Source organism: Phyllobates terribilis, unplaced genomic scaffold, assembly GCF_046119375.1.
Source record: "Phyllobates terribilis strain yellow unplaced genomic scaffold, ASM4611937v1 Scaffold_12__6_contigs__length_324123572, whole genome shotgun sequence".
NCBI classification, from domain to species: domain Eukaryota; kingdom Metazoa; phylum Chordata; class Amphibia; order Anura; family Dendrobatidae; genus Phyllobates; species Phyllobates terribilis.
Window position 1 is genome coordinate 36,723,331 of NW_027362772.1, and position 24,384 is coordinate 36,747,714.

Sequence of the window (24,384 nt, forward strand, 5' to 3'; positions counted from 1 at the left end):
TTGGGACAGTACGGCTCCCAATCCCACATTACTGGCATCTGTGTGGAGAATGAAAGGCTGGCCATAATCAGGGTAGGCCAGGATCTCATCCCCAGTGAGGGCCAACTTTAGCTGGCGGAAGGACTCCTCTTCCGGTTTATCCCACTTGAAGGGTGGCTTTTGACTTCTGGACTTGGACTGTCCGATCAGGAGGTCCAGCATAGGAGCTGCCATCTTAGTGAACCCGGGGATGAACCTTCGGTAGTAGCCTACCAACCCGAGAAACTGTCTCACCTCTTTGATGTTCGAGGGGCTTGGCCAGCTCTTGATTGCCGTGACCTTGTCAGGGTCGGGGGCCACTCCTTCCGCGCTTACCACGTGCCCTAGGTACTGGACCTTTGGTTTCAGCAGGTGATACGTCGATGGTTTTACCTTCAGGCCATAGCCTGCCAGGGCTTCGAACACCTCGGCCAGGTGCTTTAGGTGGTCCTCGTAGGTTTTCGAATAGACGATCACGTCGTCCAGGTAAAGGAGGACCGTCTCGAAGTTTCGGTGCCCTAGATAGCATTCCATCAGCCGCTGGAAGGTCCCTGGTGCGTTGCAGAGCCCGAAAGGCATACAGTTGAATTCGCTCAGTCCCATCGGGGTAGTGAAGGCGGTCTTCTCCTTGTCAGCCTCTGCCACAGGAACCTGCCAGTACCCGCTAGTAAGGTCCAAAGTAGAAAAGAAGTTAGCAGATTTTAGTGCGGCTAAAGACTCCTCTATTCTAGGCAGCGGATATGCATCTTTGTGGGTGATACGGTTGATTTGTCTATAGTCCACGCACATTCTCATGGTGCCGTCTTTCTTTTTCACCAGAACCAAGGGGGCTGCCCAGGGGCTACAGCTATCTCTAATGACCCCAGCTTCTTTCATTTCCCGCAGCATACCCTTGGCGTTCTGATAATGTGCAGGGGGTACAGGTCTGTGCCTCTCTTTTATTGGTGGGTGGCTCCCTGTGGGGATGTGGTGTTCTATCCCTTTTACTCTGCCGAAGTCTAGCGGGTGCTTACTAAAGACTCTCTCGTACTCCTGTACCACCCGGTAGACTCCTTGTTTTTGGTGCAGGGGAGTGGAGTCAGCACCCACATGGAGTTTTTGGCACCAGTCCTTTTGTTTCTGGGAGCCATTACCCTCCGCCTGAGGAGATGGAGGCAAGGGTTCTACGGCCCTGATAGCTTTGTGTTCGACGACAAACAGTTTGGCGAGTGTAGCGTACCTGGGTAAGTGTACCTCCCTCTCCCCAATGTTGAGGATGCGGACGGGCCCCCTCCCATGACGGACATCAACCACCCCCCGGGCTGTCAAAATGGTGGGCCTGCTGTCTGAGTACACGGGTTCTACCATGGCTTGGTAGTCTCTACCTCTCAACCCGATTGCAGTCCGACACCAGATCATCATTTCACTTTTGGGAGGCATGGAAATGGGGAATGGATCACTGAGTCTTACGCTACCGATCTCACCACCAGACAGTTCTACCTGCTGCCGTCTCATCAGGGCTTTTATCTCCTTGTTGAGGACTCTCTTTTGGCTGGAACTAGCATTCACCGCCACCTGTTGTAGAATTACAATTACTTCTGAAAGACAATTTTCAATTATGTTAGTACCCACAGTTATTTTAGGGTGACTTTCATGACGGTCAATGTCCACAATAATCACTCCCTGTGCCGGCAGTTCAACTTTACCAATTTTAATGGTCATCTCCTTGAACCCCATGTGCGGCACGGGTAAGCCATTACTGGCGATGATGCTCAAGTTACTGTCTGGATACCGTGTGATATCAGCATCAGTCCAATACTGCTTAAAAAGTACATAAGGGATTGTGGTTACCTGCGACCCAGTATCCAGCAAGGCGCTCATGGGGATACCGTCCAGCACCACGGGTAAAACCGGGCGCCCCCCAACGTACTTATCACGTCAATTATAAGGGCCTGGTGATCTTATGCCTGGGGGTCGGCCCTCTGCCCCAGGTTGGACCCGTTTAAATTACAGTACCTGGAAATGTGTCCGGGCTGGTTGCATCGACGGCAAATGGGCTGTCCATCCTCTGCGTAGCGGTCTGTGGGCCTCCCTCGGAACGACGGTTTCCTCCTCTGTCGATGCCACGGGACATCCTCCGGACTTGAAGCCAGTTCGATGGGTCTTGACGGGTCCACTTGCAACGCCTGGACGGTCCTGGTCAACGCCGCGACGCTCCTGGTCAGCTCCTGGACTTGGTGGTGCAGGCCTTTCGACGGGGCTTGGTTCAGGGCCTGTGCATCAGCCTCCACGGGGTCCATAGAGGAGGGCGCCACCTCCTGGTGGTAGGTGATAGCAGGGCGCCGGGGGTTTATAGCGCCACTGGTTGCAGATTCACGGAGCACCCTTATGGCCCTGTCCTTAAATTGGGCAAAGGTCAGGTCGGGGTTCTGAAAGAACATGAGGCGCAGTTGGGCCCTGTGGGCGCTAGACAGCAGACCCTCTATGAATTGTTCTGTTAGCAGTTTATCCGTTTCCTGCACACTGTCAGGGTCAGTTTGTTGAATAGCCCTCAAGGCTTCCTGCAGATTTAGGGCATAGTCTCTGATGCTGTCCTGTGCCCGCTGCCTACATCCATAGAACCTCATTTTAATCTCAGCGGAGGTACGTGTATCAAAGGTACCCCGCAGCCGGGCCAGAATACCCTTCACAGTCCTTTTCTCCTCAGTGGGCCATGACTTTACCTCCCTTTGGGCTGCGCCAGTTAACTGCCCTGTCAATATGCTGACCTTCTGTTCCTCTGTCAGGGGGTAAACTTGGAACAATCTATACAGTCTTTCCTTGAAGTCAGTTAGGGCATGGGGCTCCCCTGAGTATTTGGGCAGCCAGGCCGCTCCAGGGATGTAGGGCAAGGAAAAGCGCATCACCGCTGCTGCAGCTGCGTTGGTGGTAGTGGGCGCCTCTGTGTCCGACATCTTCCTCCCCCCCTAGTGAAGTGTGGCCTACCTTCCGACGATCCTCTTCTGTAGGCCGCGGCTCCGCTGCTGCTCTGGACGAGGACCTGGCGTCGCACTCCGATGACGTCAGCGTCGCTCTCTCTCCCTTCCAGGACCTTGCGCAGCGTCGGAGCGTGGGGCGGAGCTTCGGACCTCGCGCGGTTTTGACGTCCACGCCCCTCTTCTTCCCGCGCGGCGTCCTGAAGATGGCGTCCGATGGCGGGAAACAGCTGCGGATGGCGGGAAGACGGCAGAAGACGGCGGGAAACGGTCCAAGATGGCGTCTAATGGCGGGAATCGGCTCCGGATGGCGGGAAACGACTCCACAGGTAAGTTACAAAAGTCTTTTTCAGGCACGCAGTACCCGGTGGTTGCGGGCACGAAATCCTGCCGACTACGCCAAAGCTGACTCGCCCCCTGGGCCGTGGGGCACTCGGATCCGGGCAATTAGGGAAACGATGGGAGTAGTAGTGGCAACCCGGTTCCGTGGCTCAGGGTGGTCAGGCCAGTGGTAGTCCGTTATGTGTTATTGATAATGTCCGACTACGCCACCCGTGGATTTGCGGTTATTAGGAACCGCCGCTGCATGCAGACCGCTGGGGCTGATGAGGTGTGCAGCTAGGGTAATGTGACTCCCCACGGGAAGAGTGCGGCCCCAGGGCAGTATAGTGGATGGTGGGAGTGATGGTAGTGAGAGTCCCAGTGCTGATAGTGCTGGAGGAGCAAGGAGCACACAGACAACAGGTTGCAGTCCAGGGTCTTTACTAAACAGGAAAACTGACCCACAAACAGTCCCAGCTAGGAGGTAACCTGGATGTCTGAGAGCAACGGGGAAACTGGCCCTGGTCAGGGTGAGGGTGTAGGCCTACCGTGCTTTCTGCGCTCCTTCTGGCTATCCCCTCCTTATAGAGTAACAGCCCACGTTTCCGAGCTTTCCATGTATTCTCGCCTGTATGGCCTGCGACGTGGGTTCCTTTCTGCTCCCAGCCTTGTACGGCTTTACTGGTCCCTTCGGTTGTGGCAGGGCCTCCAGGCTTCTTAGGCCAAGGAATGTACAGTCCCTTGCGAACTGGTTCTCTGCTGGGGGATGTGGAATCCTTCCAGCCTCAGACACCAAAGTCTGGTAAAATTAAGTCTTTTCTCTGCCAAGACAGGCTCTCTTCGCCTCTTGTCTCTGGCTTGTGGCTCTCTCCTACTGCCACACTTCCTCTTAGGTGCAATCAACTTTCTGTCCCTGCTCCACTCTGGGACACGTCTCAAAGCTGAGACAGGCAATCCAGTTCTGAGACAGGTCATCTGGTTCTCTCTAACCCTGCCCTCAGTACCAGCTTTTATAGGGGCAGCCTGCTCCCCCTACTGGCCTGAGACAGGAGGCATTGCGTGCTAATGTTCCCCTGACCAGAGAACCTCCCCCTTGCTCTCAGACACAGCTTTATTACACTTGTGGCATCCAGGTAGGGTGACACACATAGATTCAAGACACCCTGTGCCAGATGCAGCAAAGCAGCCTCAGAACATAACAGAGCCTCCTCCATGTTTCACACTAGGGACAGTGTTCGTTTCTTGATATGCTTCATTTCTCCGTCTGTGAACATAGAGCTGATGTCCCTTGCCAAAAACTTCCATTTTTGTCTCATCTGTCCATAGGATATACTCCCAGAAGCTTTATGGCTTGTCAACATGTAGTTTGGCAAATTCTAGTCTGCCCTTTTTATGATTTTTTTTCAATAATGGTGTTCTCTTTGGTCGTCTCCCATGAAGTCTACTTTGGATCAAACAATGACGGATGGTGAGATCTGACACTGATGTTCCTTGAGCTTGAAGTTCACCTTTAATCTCTTTAGAAGTTTTCCTGAGCTCTTTTGTTACCATTCGTATTAACCGTCTCTTTGATTTGTCATCAATTTTCCTCCTGCAGCTACGTCCAGGGAGATCCCATGGATCTTAAATTTCTGAATAATATGTGCAAATGTAGTCACAGGAACATCAAGCTGCTTGGAGATGGTCTTATAACCTTTACCTTTAACGTGCTTGTCTATAATTTTCATTCTAATCTCCTGAGACAAATCTTTCCTTTGCTTCCTCTGGTCCATGTTAAGTGTGGTACACACCATGTCACCAAACAGCACAGTGAGTATCTGTAGCCCTATATACATTTCCACTGACTGATTACAAGATTGTAGACACCTGTGATGCTAATTAGTGGACACAACTTGATTAAACATGTCCCTTTTGTCACATTATTTTCAGGGGCACCATAATTTCTGTCCAGGCCTATTTCATGTGTTTAATTTTTTTTTAAATTCTGTGGAAGCAGGGTTGAAAAGCAATGTCTGATTTTAATTTGTTCATTTTCATAGATTTTTAATTTACTATTACTTTTGTCAGATTCAAGTTATTTCTGTGACCATTATGGGTTTTTCTTTCATTAAACGAGGGGTACCAACAATTTTGACCACTTGTGTAATTATGGTTTGCCATTGAACCCTCTAGATATTTTCTGCGTTTGCAAAAAATAAAAAGTTATACATTGATATCGCTTTTCTTTTTGTACAATTTGTTTGTTTTAATGTAACCAGCCCTAAACCTAACCCTAGTCCTATCCCTAACCCTAAACCTAGCTATTACCTTAGCTCTATCTCTAGTTCTGGCCCTAGCCCTTGTCATAACCCTTATGTAAACTGTCCTAATTTAAAGGGTGTCTCATGTGAAAAAGAAAAAAAGATGAATAATAAACTTTAAAGAGTAACTAAACTTTTGTTAAAAATATTTAAATTTGAGAGTCCTCAGTGGTTGATACCTTTTAATGGCTAACTGAAAATATGGTAACAAGTTGCAAGCTTTCGAGACTACTCAGGTCTCTTCATCAGTCATAGTATAACACAGAATCTGAAGAGTCATATATTTATACACAATAGGGCACAGAAATAATGCAATAGATTAGCCAGGTGATGAAAAACAGAGCTATTACTATGGGAGAGATAAACAATTCTGGCTGTAAATATTAGAATAGTTCATAGATAAGGAGAGTGAAAGTTTTATTATCCTGTGATTGAGGTCTGGTCCAGGGTTGTGATGACCCCACAGTTCTCTAGATAACATTCCTTAGTTGATGTAGAATAACATAAATACAAGCGACACATTCATTCCTGCTCTGAAGGTATCAAAGGTCATCATGAGTTTATATTCCCAAACTTTTCTGTCTCTCTGAGATTTGAAATTACCTTTTAATACCAGTAATTTCATGTCTGTGATGCTGTGATCAGGAATCTAAAAAGGCTTGGCCACAGTTAGATCTATTCTTTTTTCTTTTATTGTGTGGTGATGAGAATTAATTCTTGTCCTAAGTTTTTGCCCTGTCTCCCCTACATACAGACCCCCAGATGGACATTTGGTACATATAATTAAGTACACTACATTAGATGTGATACAGCTGAAAGTACCTGGGATCTTGTATCCCTGATGTGAGTTGGGGATCTTTATCTTGTCTGTGGTCATTATAAAGGGACAGGTTTTACATTTTTCTGGTTGCAGGGAAAGGTTCCTGTAACTGGTGGAGATGACAGGGAGCTTCTGACAATGATGCTTCTTAAATTTGGGGGCTGCCTGAAACACAGAAGTGGGGGGGTCTGGAAATATGGATTGTAATCGGGCATCTTTTTGCAGTAAAGGTTGTAGTTTCCGTGCAGCTCTCCTTAGTGCCTCCAGATTTGGACTGTAAGTGACTACTAGAGGCACCCGGTTGTTTTCTTGTTTGGTTTTGTAATGTAGGAGATGATTCCTTGATATTCTGGTGGCTCTTGTAATATGGTTTTCAATTGTTTTTGGATGGTAGCCCTGATTCAAAAAGTACTTTCTGAGGCCACCAAGGTGTTTGTGTCTATCCATAGGGTTGGAACATATCCGATTGTATCTGATGGCTTGGCTGTAGACAATAGAGTTTTTTTATGTGCTTTGGATGGAAACTGTCCCATTTAAGGTATGTAGGACGATCAATTGGCTTCTGGTACAGGGATGTCTCTATTTCATTGCTCTGTAGCTTAATGATGGTGTCCAAAAAGTTAATTTCAGAACAGAAGTAGTTAAGTGTTAGGTTGATGGTGGGATGAAATTGATTAAAGTGTCCATGGAACGTCTTCAGCTGTTGCTCAGACTCCATCCAGATGAATAAAACATCGTCAATGTAACGGTAGTAGGCCAGAGGCCTGATGGGACATGAGGACAAAAAGTCACTTTCATGCTGGGCCATGAAAAGATTTGCGTACTGTGGAGCCATTTTACTTCCCCTCGCTGTACCAGTCTCCTGTAGATATATGTTATTATCAAATTCAAAGTAATTGTGGGTGAGGATGAATTTTGGAAGTTTCACCACAGAATCAGCATCAATTCCTATATTTTCCATGAAGATTTTGCAGGCATTTAATCCATCCTGGTGTGGGATATTAGAGTATAATGATTCCACATTCATGGTGGCCAGGATGGTTCCTTCTGGTAGAGGACCAATTGCTGCTAATTAAACTTTTGTTGAAATTTTTCTATGGTCTATGTTTTTTATTTCCTTGCAAATTGCTAAAACATATGCCTAAAACATATAAAAACTTTCAACAAAACTTTTGTTACTCATTAAAGTTTATTATTTACTTTTTTTTTACAGTGGAAACTTCTTTAAATTTGGGACAACTTTGCCAACAGGCTTCTGCCTCTCTTTTCACAAAATTACAAATGAAATAAGAGGTGGAAAGCACAATGCAGTATTTGTCAGCTCCCTTGCTGCCTATGCAGTGTGCATGAGCAGAAATTAGTACATTATCAGCTGCTGCTCTCTGTGTAGGCAGTGATACAGATGACAAAGCTTTGTTATGTTGGAAGCTCTCTATTTCATAAGGTCCGGTGCTTTCTACTTGTAAGTTATAAGAGGTGACATAGAGCAAATACAGATTACAGTGATGACTACATTATGGTTCTGGCACTTACCAGTTACTCTAATGATGGTTGTCGATTTCACATGATAACTATATTTCACTGCATTGTATTTACTTTCTTCAAATCTGAAGTAATACCTCCCCTGATCTTCTTTCCTGGCGTCAGTGATGGTCAGGGTGCAGTCTCCAGTATCTGGATTTCCCGTCAGATGGAAGTTTGTTTTTTTCACAACACTGGATTTATTATTTGTGGCTACGATATAATAAGGTTCTAAAGTTTTCTGCCACCATATCCAGTATCCAGTGGAATTACTGAATGTATTTCTACCGTCAGCGATGAAGGTGCAAGGAATCATCACACAGAGACCCTCCTGTACACTGACAATACGAGAGACTCGGATAGAATAGTTTGGATCAAATGTGTCCTTGCACGTGACACCTGTAAAGTGATAAAGTATGGCATTATTACCATTATATTAGGGACGAAAAAATGAACATAGATATTGATCAAAATGTTTTCATAAACTTTACTTGTTTCTTTCATAATTAAATACATCAGAATCAGAGAGGAGCGAATCATAGACTCATAGAATGTTAGAGTTGGAGGAGACCTCCAGGGTCATCGTGTCCAACCCCCTGCTCAATGCAGGATTCACTAAACCATCTCAGACAGACGTCTGTCCAGCCTCTGTGTGAAGACTTCCATTGAAGGAGATCTCACCACCTCTCATAGCCGCCTGTTCCACTCATTGATCACCCTCACTGTCAAAAAGTGTTTTCTAATATCTATTATGTATCTTCTCCCTTCCAGTTTCATCCCATTTCTTCTCGTGTTTCCATGTGCAAATGATAATAAGGATGATCCCTCTACACTGTGACAGCCCTTCAGATATTTGTAGACAGCTATTAAGTCTCCTCTCAGTCTCCTCTTTTTTGCAGCTAAACATTCCCAGATCCTTTAACCGTTCCTTGTAGGATATAGTTTGCAGACCGGTCACCATCCTGGTCGCTCTTCTCTGAACTTACTACAGTTTTTCGGTCTTTTTTAAAATGTGGTGCCCAGAACTGTACACAGTATTCCACATGAGGTCTGACCAAAGAGGAGTAAAGGGGGTAATTACTTCACGTGATGTAGACTTTGCTTCTCTTAATATATTCCAGAATTATGTTTTGGGATTTCAATGTGAGTTGAATTTGTAGGAATTTGTTGCACCAGTTAAACTCGAAAAATTAGCTTAGCGCCAGTTCAAAAATTGCATGAGTCACAATGACACCACTGTCCCTATAGGGAATCTAGATTGTGATTCCCAATCATTATCTGTTTGGAGTGTGGGTTCAAATCCCACCAAGGACAACATCTGCAAGGAGTTTGTATGTTCTCCACGTGTTTGCTTGGGTTTCTTCCGGGTTCTCCAGTTTCCTCCCACACTCCAAAACCATACTGATAGGGAATGTAGACTGTGAGCCCCAATGGGGACAGCAATAATAATAATGTATGTAACGCGCTGCAGAATATGATAGCGCTATATGAACAATGCATAATAAAAAAAGAGGAAACCAGAGAACCCGGAGGAAGCCCTCGCAAACACGGGGAGGAGACGCAAACTCCTTGCAGATGTTGTCCTTGGTGGGATTTTAACCCAGGACCCCAGCGCTGCAAAGGAATAGTGCGAACCACTGAGCCACCATACAGTGCTAACCACTGAGCCACATCATTATATTTGGATGGTATATACTATAAATGAGTTAATAAATTCAAGTGGAGATTAAGTCAAGTTGAATTTTATAAAAAAATTTCGACCGCTGTCCACCATTTTCTGAACCGTTAAGGGCCATCAAAATCCCTTATGCATACATTACCGCTCTCCTTTCCGGCCCCTCTGCTCCTCACCGTCACCTGTCTGGTCTTCATCACATATTCTTCTGATATCCCCAGGCTTCCCACACTGTGACATCATGACGGTGTGACGTTTCGCACGCTTACACAGAGACCTCCCAGGCCTCATAAGAGCCAGAAGACCCCGCTCTGTGTGAGAGGCGCGGGGACGTCAGCGCTCACGACTGAGATCTGAGGGTGCGGCGTGGAGCGGAGGAGTGACTGTGAGGAGCGGAGGGGCCGGAGAGGTGAGCGGTGAGGTGAATATAAGGATTTTATTATTTATTACATTTATGATCTGGAGAAACCCCCAGAACATAATAAAGGACATTAAATTCATAGAGGATAATTTTTCCACTAATGAAATTTCCCGGGACAATCCGTGTGAACCATGTGTCGGTGTATGGTTTATACCGTACATTGTATAGCATGTACTATATAGTATATAAAGAGCATAGATAGTGTAACACTGAGGGGCTGTCAGTCAGGCTGGGATTACGGAGACTGAGTTTAGCCTTTCATAAAGGATTATACATTGTGATATGGATTTACATAGTAAGTACACCAGCCTCATCAAGAGATCTATTGATTAATGTATACAGCTTGTCAAAACAGATGAGATTCGCATATTATAATAATATATTAGTATATTGTACTATTGTACTTACTTTTCCAGAAGAGAGGGAGGATAACCACGAGGCTGACCCACATAATGCTGGGCTTTATCTGCTGCTTCTTGATTCTGAGATGAACTTTTTGTTGATATGTTGTAACTTTTCGTGGATGGTAGATTCTATGGAACAAAATCTATTATACTTTATGCTATTTTTTAAAAGAAGAAATATAAATCTATCATCTATCTATTATCTATCATCTATTATCTATCTATCTATCTATCTATCTATCTATTATCTATTATCTATTATCTATCTATCATCTATTTTCTATTATCTATCTATCTATTATCTATCTATTATCTATCTATTATCTATCATCTATCTATCATCTATCTATTATTTATCTATTATCTATATATTATCTATCATCTATTATCTATCTATTATCTATCTATTATCTATCATCTATCTATTATCTATCATCTATCTATTATCTATCTATCATCTATTATCTATCTATTATCTATCAATTATCTATTATTTATCTATCTATTATCTATCTATTATCTATTATCTATTTATTATCTATCTATTATCTATTATCTATCTATTATCTATCATCTATTATCTATCTATTATCTATATATTATCTATTATCTATCTATTATCTATCTATTATCTATTATCTATCTATTATCTATCTATCATCTATTATCTATCTATTATCTATCATCTATTATCTATCTATTATCTATCAATTATCTATTATTTATCTATCTATTATCTATCTATTATCTATTTATTATCTATCTATTATCTATTATCTATCTATTATCTATCATCTATTATCTATCTATTATCTATATATTATCTATTATCTATCTATTATCTATCTATTATCTATTATCTATCTATTATCTATCTATCATCTATTATCTATCTATTATCTATCATCTATTATCTGTCTATTATTTATCAATTATCTATTATCTATCTATCTATTATATATCTATTATCTATCTATTATCTATCATCTATCTATTATCTATCATCTATCTATTATCTATCTATCTATTATCTATCTATTATCTATTATCTATCTATTATCTATCTATTATCTATCATTTATCTATTATCTATTATCTATCTATCATCTATCTATTATCTATCTATTATCTATCTATTATCTATATACTATCTATCTATTATCTATCTATTATCTATTATCTATTATCTATCTATCATCTATCTATCTATCTATTATTTATCTATTATCTATCTATTATCTATCTATTATCTATTATCTATCTATTATCTATCTATTATCTATCTATTATCTATATACTATCTATCTATTATCTATCTATTATCTATCTATCATCTATTATCTATCTATTATCTATATACTATCTATCTATTATCTATCTATTATCTATTATCTATCTATTATCTATCTATTATCTATCTATCTATTATCTATCATCTATCTATCTATTATCTATCTATTATCTATCTATTATCTATCATCTATCTATTATCTATCTATTTTCTATCATCTATCTATTATCTATCTATTATCTATTATCTATCTATTATCTATCTATTATCTATCATCTATCTATTATCTATCTATTATCTATTATCTAATATCTATCTATTATCTATCATCTATCTATTATCTATTATCTATCTATAACACTGGTCAACATAAAAAAATCATCAGTAAAGGTAATATGTCTGTTTTATGGAGTTTGAAGTGCTGATTCCAAAAATATGCTTAATTTTGCTCTATCACATAGAGTTTCTGATATAGAAGCAGTTTTGTTATTACGTTATTTCTACATTTTCAGTGTATGTGGTTTTTCTATGTTATTCCCATTTCTTTGCTTGTCGTACTTAATTGTGAATTTTCTTACAGGTACAACATCAGTAAAGTTTTTAATGAGTTTTATGGGAAGGAGTATTGACAGTGCAGTAAAGGGCAGTGCAGATTACTGTTTTCTTAATGTTGGCAGTATATTTCCTATATCTTATAATAATGATGCTGCTCCATGGAATCTATGCCTGCTACAGAAAAACTATATACATTTTTTGAAATCAAAACAAAAAAATGATTCAGAAAACTACAAGGTCAACTGCAATGATTACAAAATTTTTTTTGTAGACCTGTGTTATCTATCTATCTATCTATCTATCATCTATCTATCTATTATCTATCTATCATCTATCTATCTATTATCTATTATCTATCTATCTATCATCTATATGTTATCTATTATCTATCTATCATCTATCTATCTATTATCTATCTATCATCTATCTATCTATTATCTATTATCTATCATCTATCTATTATCTATCTATTATCTATCTATTATCTATCTATTATCTATTATCAATCTATTATCTAGTATCTATCTATCATCTATCTATTATCTATCTATTATCTATTATCTATATATTATCTATTATCTATCATCTATCTATTATCTATTATCTATCATCTATCTATTATCTATCTATTATCTATCATCTATCTATCTATTATCTATTATCTATCATCTATCTATTATCTATCTATTATCTATCTATTATCTATCTATTATCTATTATCAATCTATTATCTAGTATCTATCTATCATCTATCTATTATCTATCTATTATCTATTATCTATATATTATCTATTATCTATCATCTATCTATTATCTATTATCTATCATCTATCTATTATCTATCTATTATCTATCATCTATCTATCTATTATCTATTATCTATCTATTATCTATCTATTATCTATTATCAATCTATTATCTAGTATCTATCTATCATCTATCTATTATCTATCTATTATCTATCATCTATCTATTATCTATCTATTATCTATCTATTATCTATCTATCTATCATCTATCTATCTATTATCTATTATCTATCATCTATCTATTATCTATCTATTATCTATCTATCTATCTATTATCAATTATCTATCTATTATCTATCATCTATCTATTATCTATTATCATCTATCTATTATCTATCATCTATCTATTATCTATTATCATCTATTATCTATTATCTATCATCTATCTATTATCTATTATTTATTATCTATCTGTCTATCTATCTATATATTATCTATTATCTATCTATTATCAATTATCTATCTATTATCTATCATCTATCTATTATCTATTATCATCTATCTATTATCTATCATCTATCATCTATCTATTATCCATCATCTATCTATTATCTATCTATTAACTATCATCTATCTATCTATTATCTATCATCTATCTATCATCTAACTATCTATCTATCTATTATCTATCTATCATCTATCTATCTATTATCTATCTATTATCTATCTATCTATCACCTATCTATCTATTATCTATTATCTATCATCTATCTATTATCTATCTATTATCTATCATCTATCTATTATCTATCTATCTATTATCTATCTATTATCTATCTATCTATCTATCATCTATCTATCTATTATCTATTATCAATCATCTATCTATTATCTATCTATTATCTATTATCTATCTATCTGTCTATCTATTATCAATTATCTATCTATTATCTATCTATTATCTATTATCATCTATTATCTATCTATTATCTATTATCTATCATCTATCTATTATCTATTATTTATTATCTATCTGTCTATCTATCTATATATTATCTATTATCTATCTATTATATATTTGTTATCTATCTAGCATCTTTCTATCTATCTATTTATCTATCATCTATCTATTATCTATCATCTATCATCTATCTATTATCTATAATCTATCTATTATCTATCTATTAACTATAATCTATCTATCTATTATCTATCTATCATCTAACTATCTATCTATCTATTATCTATCTATCATCTATCTATTATCTATCTATTATCCGTCTATTATCTATCTATTATCTAACTATTATCTATCTAGTATCTATTATCTATATATTATCTATCTATTATCTATCTATCTGTTATCTATCTATTATCCATCTATTATCTATCTATTATCTATCTATTATCTATCTATCTATTATCTATTTATTATCTATCTATTATCTATCTATTACCTATCTATCTATTATCTATCTATTAACTATCTATCTATTATCTACCTATTATCTATCTATTATCTATGATCTATCTATGATCTATCAATTATCCATCACCTATTACCTATCTATTATCTTTCTATTATCTATCTATTATATATCTATTATCTATCTATTATATATTATTTATCTATTATCTATCTGTTATCTATCTATTATCTATCTATCTATCTATTATCTATCTATTATCTATCTATTATATATTATCTATCTATTATCTATCTATCATCTATCTATCTATTATCTATTATCTATCATCTATCTATTATCTATCTATTATCTATCTATTATCTATCATCTATCTATTATCTATCAATCTATTATCTATCTATTATCTATCTATCTATCTATCATCTATCTATTATCTATCATCTATCTATTATCTATTATCTATCATCCATCTATTATCTATCTATTATCTATTATCTATCTATCTACCTATCTATTATCAATTATCTATCATCTATCTATTATCTATTATCATCTATTATCTATCTATTATCTATTATCTATTATCTATCATCTATCTATTATCTATTATTTATTATCTATCTGTCTATCTATCTATATATTATCTATTATCTATCTATTATATATTTGTTATCTATCTAGCATCTTTCTATCTATCTATTTATCTATCATCTATCTATTATCTATCATCTATCATCTATCTATTATCTATCATCTATCTATTATCTATCTATTAACTATCATCTATCTATCTATTATCTATCATCTATCTATCATCTAACTATCTATCTATCTATTATCTATCTATCATCTATCTATCTATTATCTATCTATTATCCATCTATTATCTATCTATTATCTAACTATTATCTATCTAGTATCTATTATCTATATATTATCTATCTATTATCTATCTATCTGTTATCTATCTATTATCCATCTATTTATCTATTATCTATCTATTACCTATCTATCTATTATCTATCTATTAACTATCTATCTATTATCTATTATCTACCTATTATCTACCTATTATCTATCTATTATCTATGATCTATCTATGATCTATCAATTATCCATCATCTATTACCTATCTATTATCTTTCTATTATCTATCTATTATCTATCTATTATTTATTATCTATCTATTATCTATCTATTATCTATCTATCTATTATCTATCTATTATCTATCTATTATCTATCATCTATCTATTATCTATCTATTATCTATCTATTATCTATCTATCTATCTATCATCTATCTATCTATTATCTATTATCTATCATCTATCTATCTATTATCTATCTATTATCTATTATCTATCTATCTATCTATTATCAATTATCTATTTATTATCTATCATCTATCTATTATCTATTATCATCTATTATCTATCTATTATCTATTATCTATCATCTATCTATTATCTATTATTTATTATCTATCTGTCTATCTATCTATATATTATCTATTATCTATCTATTATCAATTATCTATCTATTATCTATCATCTATCTATTATCTATTATCATCTATCTATTATCTATCATCTATCATCTATCTATTATCCATCATCTATCTATTATCTATCTATTAACTATCATCTATCTATCTATTATCTATCATCTATCTATCATCTAACTATCTATCTATCTATTATCTATCTATCATCTATCTATCTATTATCTATCTATTATCTATCTATCTATCATCTATCTATCTATTATCTATTATCTATCATCTATCTATTATCTATCTATTATCTATCATCTATCTATTATCTATCTATCTATTATCTATCTATTATCTATCTATCTATCTATCATCTATCTATCTATTATCTATTATCAATCATCTATCTATTATCTATCTATTATCTATTATCTATCTATCTGTCTATCTATTATCAATTATCTATCTATTATCTATCTATTATCTATTATCATCTATTATCTATCTATTATCTATTATCTATCATCTATCTATTATCTATTATTTATTATCTATCTGTCTATCTATCTATATATTATCTATTATCTATCTATTATATATTTGTTATCTATCTAGCATCTTTCTATCTATCTATTTATCTATCATCTATCTATTATCTATCATCTATCATCTATCTATTATCTATCATCTATCTATTATCTATCTATTAACTATAATCTATCTATCTATTATCTATCTATCATCTAACTATCTATCTATCTATTATCTATCTATCATCTATCTATTATCTATCTATTATCCGTCTATTATCTATCTATTATCTAACTATTATCTATCTAGTATCTATTATCTATATATTATCTATCTATTATCTATCTATCTGTTATCTATCTATTATCCATCTATTATCTATCTATTATCTATCTATTATCTATCTATCTATTATCTATTTATTATCTATCTATTATCTATCTATTACCTATCTATCTATTATCTATCTATTAACTATCTATCTATTATCTACCTATTATCTATCTATTATCTATGATCTATCTATGATCTATCAATTATCCATCACCTATTACCTATTTATTATCTTTCTATTATCTATCTATTATATATCTATTATCTATCTATTATATATTATTTATCTATTATCTATCTGTTATCTATCAATTATCTATCTATCTATCTATTATCTATCTATTATCTATCTATTATATATTATCTATCTATTATCTATCTATCATCTATCTATCTATTATCTATTATCTATCATCTATCTATTATCTATCTATTATCTATCTATTATCTATCATCTATCTATTATCTATCAATCTATTATCTATCTATTATCTATCTATCTATCTATCTATCTATCATCTATCTATTATCTATCATCTATCTATCTATTATCTATTATCTATCATCCATCTATTATCTATCTATTATCTATTATCTATCTATCTACCTATCTATTATCAATTATCTATCATCTATCTATTATCTATTATCATCTGTTATCTATCTATTATCTATTATCTATTATCTATCATCTATCTATTATCTATTATTTATTATCTATCTGTCTATCTATGTATATATTATCTATTATCTATCTATTATATATTTGTTATCTATCTAGCATCTTTCTATCTATCTATTTATCTATCATCTATCTATTATCTATCATCTATCATCTATCTATTATCTATCATCTATCTATTATCTATCTATTAACTATCATCTATCTATCTATTATCTATCATCTATCTATCATCTAACTATCTATCTATCTATTATCTATCTATCATCTATCTATCTATTATCTATCTATTATCCATCTATTATCTATCTATTATCTAACTATTATCTATCTAGTATCTATTATCTATATATTATCTATCTATTATCTATCTATCTGTTATCTATCTATTATCCATCTATTTATCTATTATCTATCTATTACCTATCTATCTATTATCTATCTATTAACTATCTATCTATTATCTATTATCTACCTATTATCTACCTATTATCTATCTATTATCTATGATCTATCTATGATCTATCAATTATCCATCATCTATTACCTATCTATTATCTTTCTATTATCTATCTATTATCTATCTATTATTTATTATCTATCTATTATCTATCTATTATCTATCTATCTATTATCTATCCATTATCTATCTATTATCTATCATCTATCTATTATCTATCTATTATCTATCTATTATCTATCTATCTATCTATCATCTATCTATCTATTATCTATTATCTATCATCTATCTATCTATTATCTATCTATTATCTATTATCTATCTATCTATCTATTATCAATTATCTATTTATTATCTATCATCTATCTATTATCTATTATCATCTATTATCTATCTATTATCTATTATCTATCATCTATCTATTATCTATTATTTATTATCTATGTGTCTTTCTATCTATATATTATCTATTATCTATCTATTATATATTTGTTATCTATCTAGCATCTTTCTATCTATCTATTTATCTATCATCTATCTATTATCTATCATCTATCATCTATCTATTATCTATCATCTATCTATTATCTATCTATTAACTATCATCTATCTATCTATTATCTATCATCTATCTATCATCTAACTATCTATCTATCTATTATCTATCTATCATCTATCTATCTATTATCCATCTATTATCCATCTATTATCTATCTATTATCTATCTATTATCTATCTAGTATCTATTATCTATATATTATCTATCTATTATCTATCTATCTGTTATCTATCTATTATCCATCTATTATCTATCTATTATCTATCTATTATCTATCTATCTATTTTCTATCTATTATCTATCTATTATCTATCTATTACCTATCTATCTATTATCTATCTATTAGCTATCTATTATCTATTATCTACCTATTATCTACCTATTATCTATCTATTATCTATGATCTATCTATGATCTATCAATAATCCATCATCTATTACCTATCTATTATCTTTCTATTATCTATCTATTATATATCTATTATCTATCTATTATATATTATTTATCTATTATCTATCTGTTATCTATCTATTATCTATCTATCTATCTATTATCTATCTATTATCTATGATCTATCTATGATCTATCTATTATCCATCATCTCTTATCTATCTATTATTTAACTATTATCTATTATCTATCTAGCATCTTTCTATCTATCTATTTATCTATCATCTATCTATTATCTATCTATTATCTATCTATTATCTATTATCTATCTATTATCTATCATCTATCTAGTATGTACCTAATATCTATTATTTATCATCTATCTATCTATCTATTATCTATCATCTATCTATTATCTATCTATCATCTATCTATTATCAATCTATCTATTATCTATCTATTATCCATCTATTATCTATCTATTATCTAACTATTATCTATCTAGTATCTATTTTCTACCTATTATCTATCTATCTATTATCTATCTATTATCTATCTATTATCTATCTATTATCTATGATCTATATATGATCTATCAATTATCCATCATCTATTATCTATCTATCATCTATCTATCTATCTATTATCTATTATCTATCATCTATCTATTATCTATCTATTATCTATTATCTATCTATTATCTATCTATCTATCTATTATCTATTATCTATCATCTATCTATTATCTATCTATTATCTATCTATTATCTATCATCTATCTATTATCTATTATCTATCTGTCTATCTATCTATTATCTATCTATTATATATCTATTATCTATCTATTATCTATCTATTATCTATTATATATTTGTTATCTATCTAGCATCTTTCTATCTATCTATTTATCTATCATCTATCTATTATCTATCATCTATCATCTATCTATTATCTATCTATTATCTATCATCTATCTATTTTCTATCTATTAACTATCATCTATCTATCTATTATCTATCATCTATCTATCTATCATCTAACTATCTGTAATCTTTCTATCTATCTATCTATTATCTATCTATTTATCTATTATCTATCTATTATCCATCTATTATCTATCTATTATCTAACTATTATCTATCTAGTATCTACTATCTATATATTATCTATCTATTATCTATCTATCTGTTATCTATCTGTTATCTATCTATTATCTATCTATTATCTACTATCTATCTTTCTATCTATCTATCTATTATCAATTATCTATCTATTATCTATCATCTATCTATTATCTATTATCATCTATTATCTATCTATTATCTATTATCTATCATCTATCTATTATCTATTATTTATTATCTATCTGTCTATCTATCTATATATTATCTATTATCTATCTATTATATATTTGTTATCTATCTAGCATCTTTCTATCTATCTATTTATCTATCATCTATTATCTATCATCTATCATCTATCTATTATCTATCATGTATCTATTATCTATCTATTATCTATCTATTATCTATCTATTATCTATCATCTATCTATCATCTAACTATCTATCTATTATCTATCTATCATCTATCTATCTATTATCTATCTATTATCCATCTATTATCTATCTATTATCTAACTATTATCTATCTAGTATCTATTATCTATACATTATCTTTCTATTATCTATCTATCTGTTATCTATCTATTATCCATCTATTATCTATCTATTATCTATCTATTTTCTATCTATATATTATCTATCTATTATCTATCTATTATCTATCTATTACCTATCTATCTATTATCTATCTATTAACTATCTATCTATTATCTATTATCTACCTATTATCTACCTATTATCTATCTATTATCTATGATCTATCTATGATCTATCAATTATCCATCATTTATTACCTATCTATTATCTTTCTATTATCTATCTATTATATATCTATCATCTATCTATTATATATTATTTATCTATTATCTATCTGTTATCTATCTATTATCTATCTATCTATTATCTATCTATTATCTATCTATTATCTATCTATTATATATTATCTATCTATTATCTATCTATCATCTATCTATCTATTATCTATCATCTATCTATTATCTATCTATTATCTATCTATTATCTATCATCTATCTATTATCTATCTATTATCTATCTATCATCTATCTATCTATTATCTATTATCTATCTATCTATTATCTATTATCTATCATCTATCTATTATCTATCTATTATCTATTATCTATCTATCTATCTATTATCAATTATCTATCTATTATCTATCATCTATCTATTATCTATTATCATCTATTATCTATCTATTATCTATTATCTATCATCTATCTATTATCTATTATTTATTATCTATCTGTCTATCTATCTATATATTATCTATTATCTATGTATTATATATTTGTTATCTATCTAGCATCTTTCTATCTATCTATTTATCTATCATCTATCTATTCTTTATCATCTATCATCTATCTATTATCTATCATCTATCTATTATCTATCTATTAACTATCATCTATCTATCTATTATCTATCATCTATCTATCTATTATCTATCTATTATCCATCTATTATCTATCTATTATCTAACTATTATCTATCTAGTATCTATTATCTATATATTATCTATCTATTATCTATCTATCTGTTATCCATCTATTATCCATCTATTATCCATCTATTATCTATCTATTATCTATCTATCTATTATCTATCTATTATCTATCTATTATCTATCTATTACCTATCTATCTATTATCTATCTATTAACTATCTATCTATTATCTATTATCTACCTATTATCTACCTATTATCTATCTATTATCTATGATCTATCTATGATCTATCAATTATCCATCATCTATTACCTATCTATTATCTTTCTATTATCTATCTATTATATATCTATTATCTATCTATTATATATTATTTATCTATTATCTATCTGTTATCTATCTATTATCTATCTATCTATCTATTATCTATCTATTATCTATGATCTATCTATGATCTATCTATTATCCATCATCTATTATCTATCTATTATTTAACTATTATCTATTATCTATCTAGCATCTTTCTATCTATCTATTTATCTATCATCTATCTATTATCTATCTATTATCTATCTATTATCTATTATCTATCTACCATCTTTCTATCTATCTATTTATCTATCATCTATCTATTATCTATCTATTATCTATCTATTATCTATTATCTATCTATTATCTATCATCTATCTATTATCTACCTAATATCTATTATCTATCATCTATCTATCTATCTATTATCAATCTATCTATTATCTATCATCTATCTATTATCTATCTATCATCTATCAATTATCAATCTATCTATTATCTATCTATTATCCATCTATTATCTATCTATTATCTAACTATTATCTATCTAGTATCTATTTTCTACCTATTATCTATCTATCTATTATATATCTATTATCTATCTATTATCTATCTATTATCTATGTTCTATATATGATCTATCAATTATCCATCATCTATTATCTATCTATCATCTATCTATCTATTATCTATTATCTATTATCTATCATCTATCTATTATCTATCTATTATCTATTATCTATCTATCTATCTATTATCTATCATCTATCTATTATCTATCATCTATCTATTATCTATCTATTATCTATTATCTATCTATTATCTATCATCTATCTATTATCTATTATCTATTATCTATCTGTCTATCTATCTATTATATATTTGTTATCTATCTAGCATCTTTCTATCTATCTATTTATCTATCATCTATCTATTATCTATCATCTATCTATTATCTATCATCTATCATCTATCTATTATCTATCTATTATCTATCATCTATCTATTTTCTATCTATTAACTATCATCTATCTATCTATTATCTATCATCTATCTATCTATCATCTAACTATCTATAATCTATCTATCTATCTATCTATTATCTATCTATCTATCTATTATCTATCTATTATCCATCTACTATCTATCTATTATCTAACTATTATCTATCTAGTATCTATTATCTATATATTATCTATCTATTATCTATATATCTGTTATCTATCTGTTATCTATCTATTATCTATCTATTATCTATCTATCTATCTATTATCTATCTATTATCTATCTATTTATTATCTATCTATTAACTATCTATCTATTATCTATTATCTACCTATTATCTACCTATTATCTATCTATTATCTATGATCTATCTATGATCTATCAATTATCCATCATCTATTACCTATCTATTATCTTTCTATTATCTATCTATTATCTATCTATTATCTATTATTTATCTATTATCTATCTGTTATCTATCTATTATCTATCTATTATCTATCTATTATCTATGATCTATCTATGATCTATCTATTATCCATCATCTATTATTTAACTATTATCTATTTGTTATCTATCTAGCATCTTTCTATCTATCTATTTCTCTATCATCTATCTATTATCTATCTATTATCTATCTATTATGTATCATCTATCTATTATCTACCTAATATCTATTATCTATCATCTATCTATCTATTATCTATCTATTATCTATCATGTATCTATTATCTATCTATCATCTCTCTATTATCTATCTATCTATTATCTATATATTATCTATCATCTATCTATCATCTATCTATCATCTATCTATCATCTATCTATTATCTAACTATTATCTATCTAGTATCTATTTTCTACCTATTATCTATCTCTATTATCTATCTATTATCTATCAATTATCCATCATATATTATCTATCTATTATCTATTATCTATCTATTATTTATCTATTATCTAATATCTATCTATTATCTAGCATCTATCTATTATCCATCTATCATCTATTATCTATTTTCTATCTATTATCTGTCTATTATGTATTATCTATCTATTATCTATTATCTATCTGTTATCTATCTATTATCTATTAGAGATGAGCGGTGTTCGACTCGAACTGTTCACCAATCTCAAATTCGAGCTGTTTTGGGCGGTGTTTGAGCCGTTCGGCGAACAAGAACGATTTGAAAAAAATTCGGCTGTTCGAGGTTATGTTCGATAACTGTTTGTGCACCAAAATCATAACTGGATTTTTTCTCAGTAATGCTGAAAATTAATGTTAATACGCAGTTTCAGTGTACAGCGGGGCAGGGGGCGGGGATGGATCTCTGCATAAATAAATATATACAGTGGGGAGGTGCAGTCTGTCAGCCTATCAGCAGCGCACACACGGAGCGAAGTGCTTTTTTTCACACAAGCAAGGGCATGTGTCAGTGGCAGTGTATGTCACATGTCCTTGCCCTATAAGACCCAGCCATTTCCCCCGTCGCCACCATTTTCTCACTGCTGCAGCTGCGTGTTAGACGGCACCGCTGTTGCTGTGTGCGCTATACTTTGAGTGTTCATTTCA

At 32.3% G+C, this 24,384-nt stretch overlaps 1 protein-coding gene across 1 annotated transcript in view; it reads right to left on the reverse strand.

Annotated features, from left to right (window-relative positions):
* Positions 1-24,384, reverse strand: part of LOC141171653 (myeloid cell surface antigen CD33-like) — a 128,017-nt gene that overhangs the window by 12,733 nt on the left and 90,900 nt on the right. Inside the window, exons 2-3 of the mRNA XM_073655319.1 lie at positions 10,439-10,563; positions 7,947-8,333 (exon numbers count right to left, since the gene is read on the reverse strand). Coding sequence (XP_073511420.1) covers positions 7,947-8,333; positions 10,439-10,563 — 512 coding nt within the window. The remainder of the gene's footprint in view (positions 1-7,946; positions 8,334-10,438; positions 10,564-24,384) is intronic.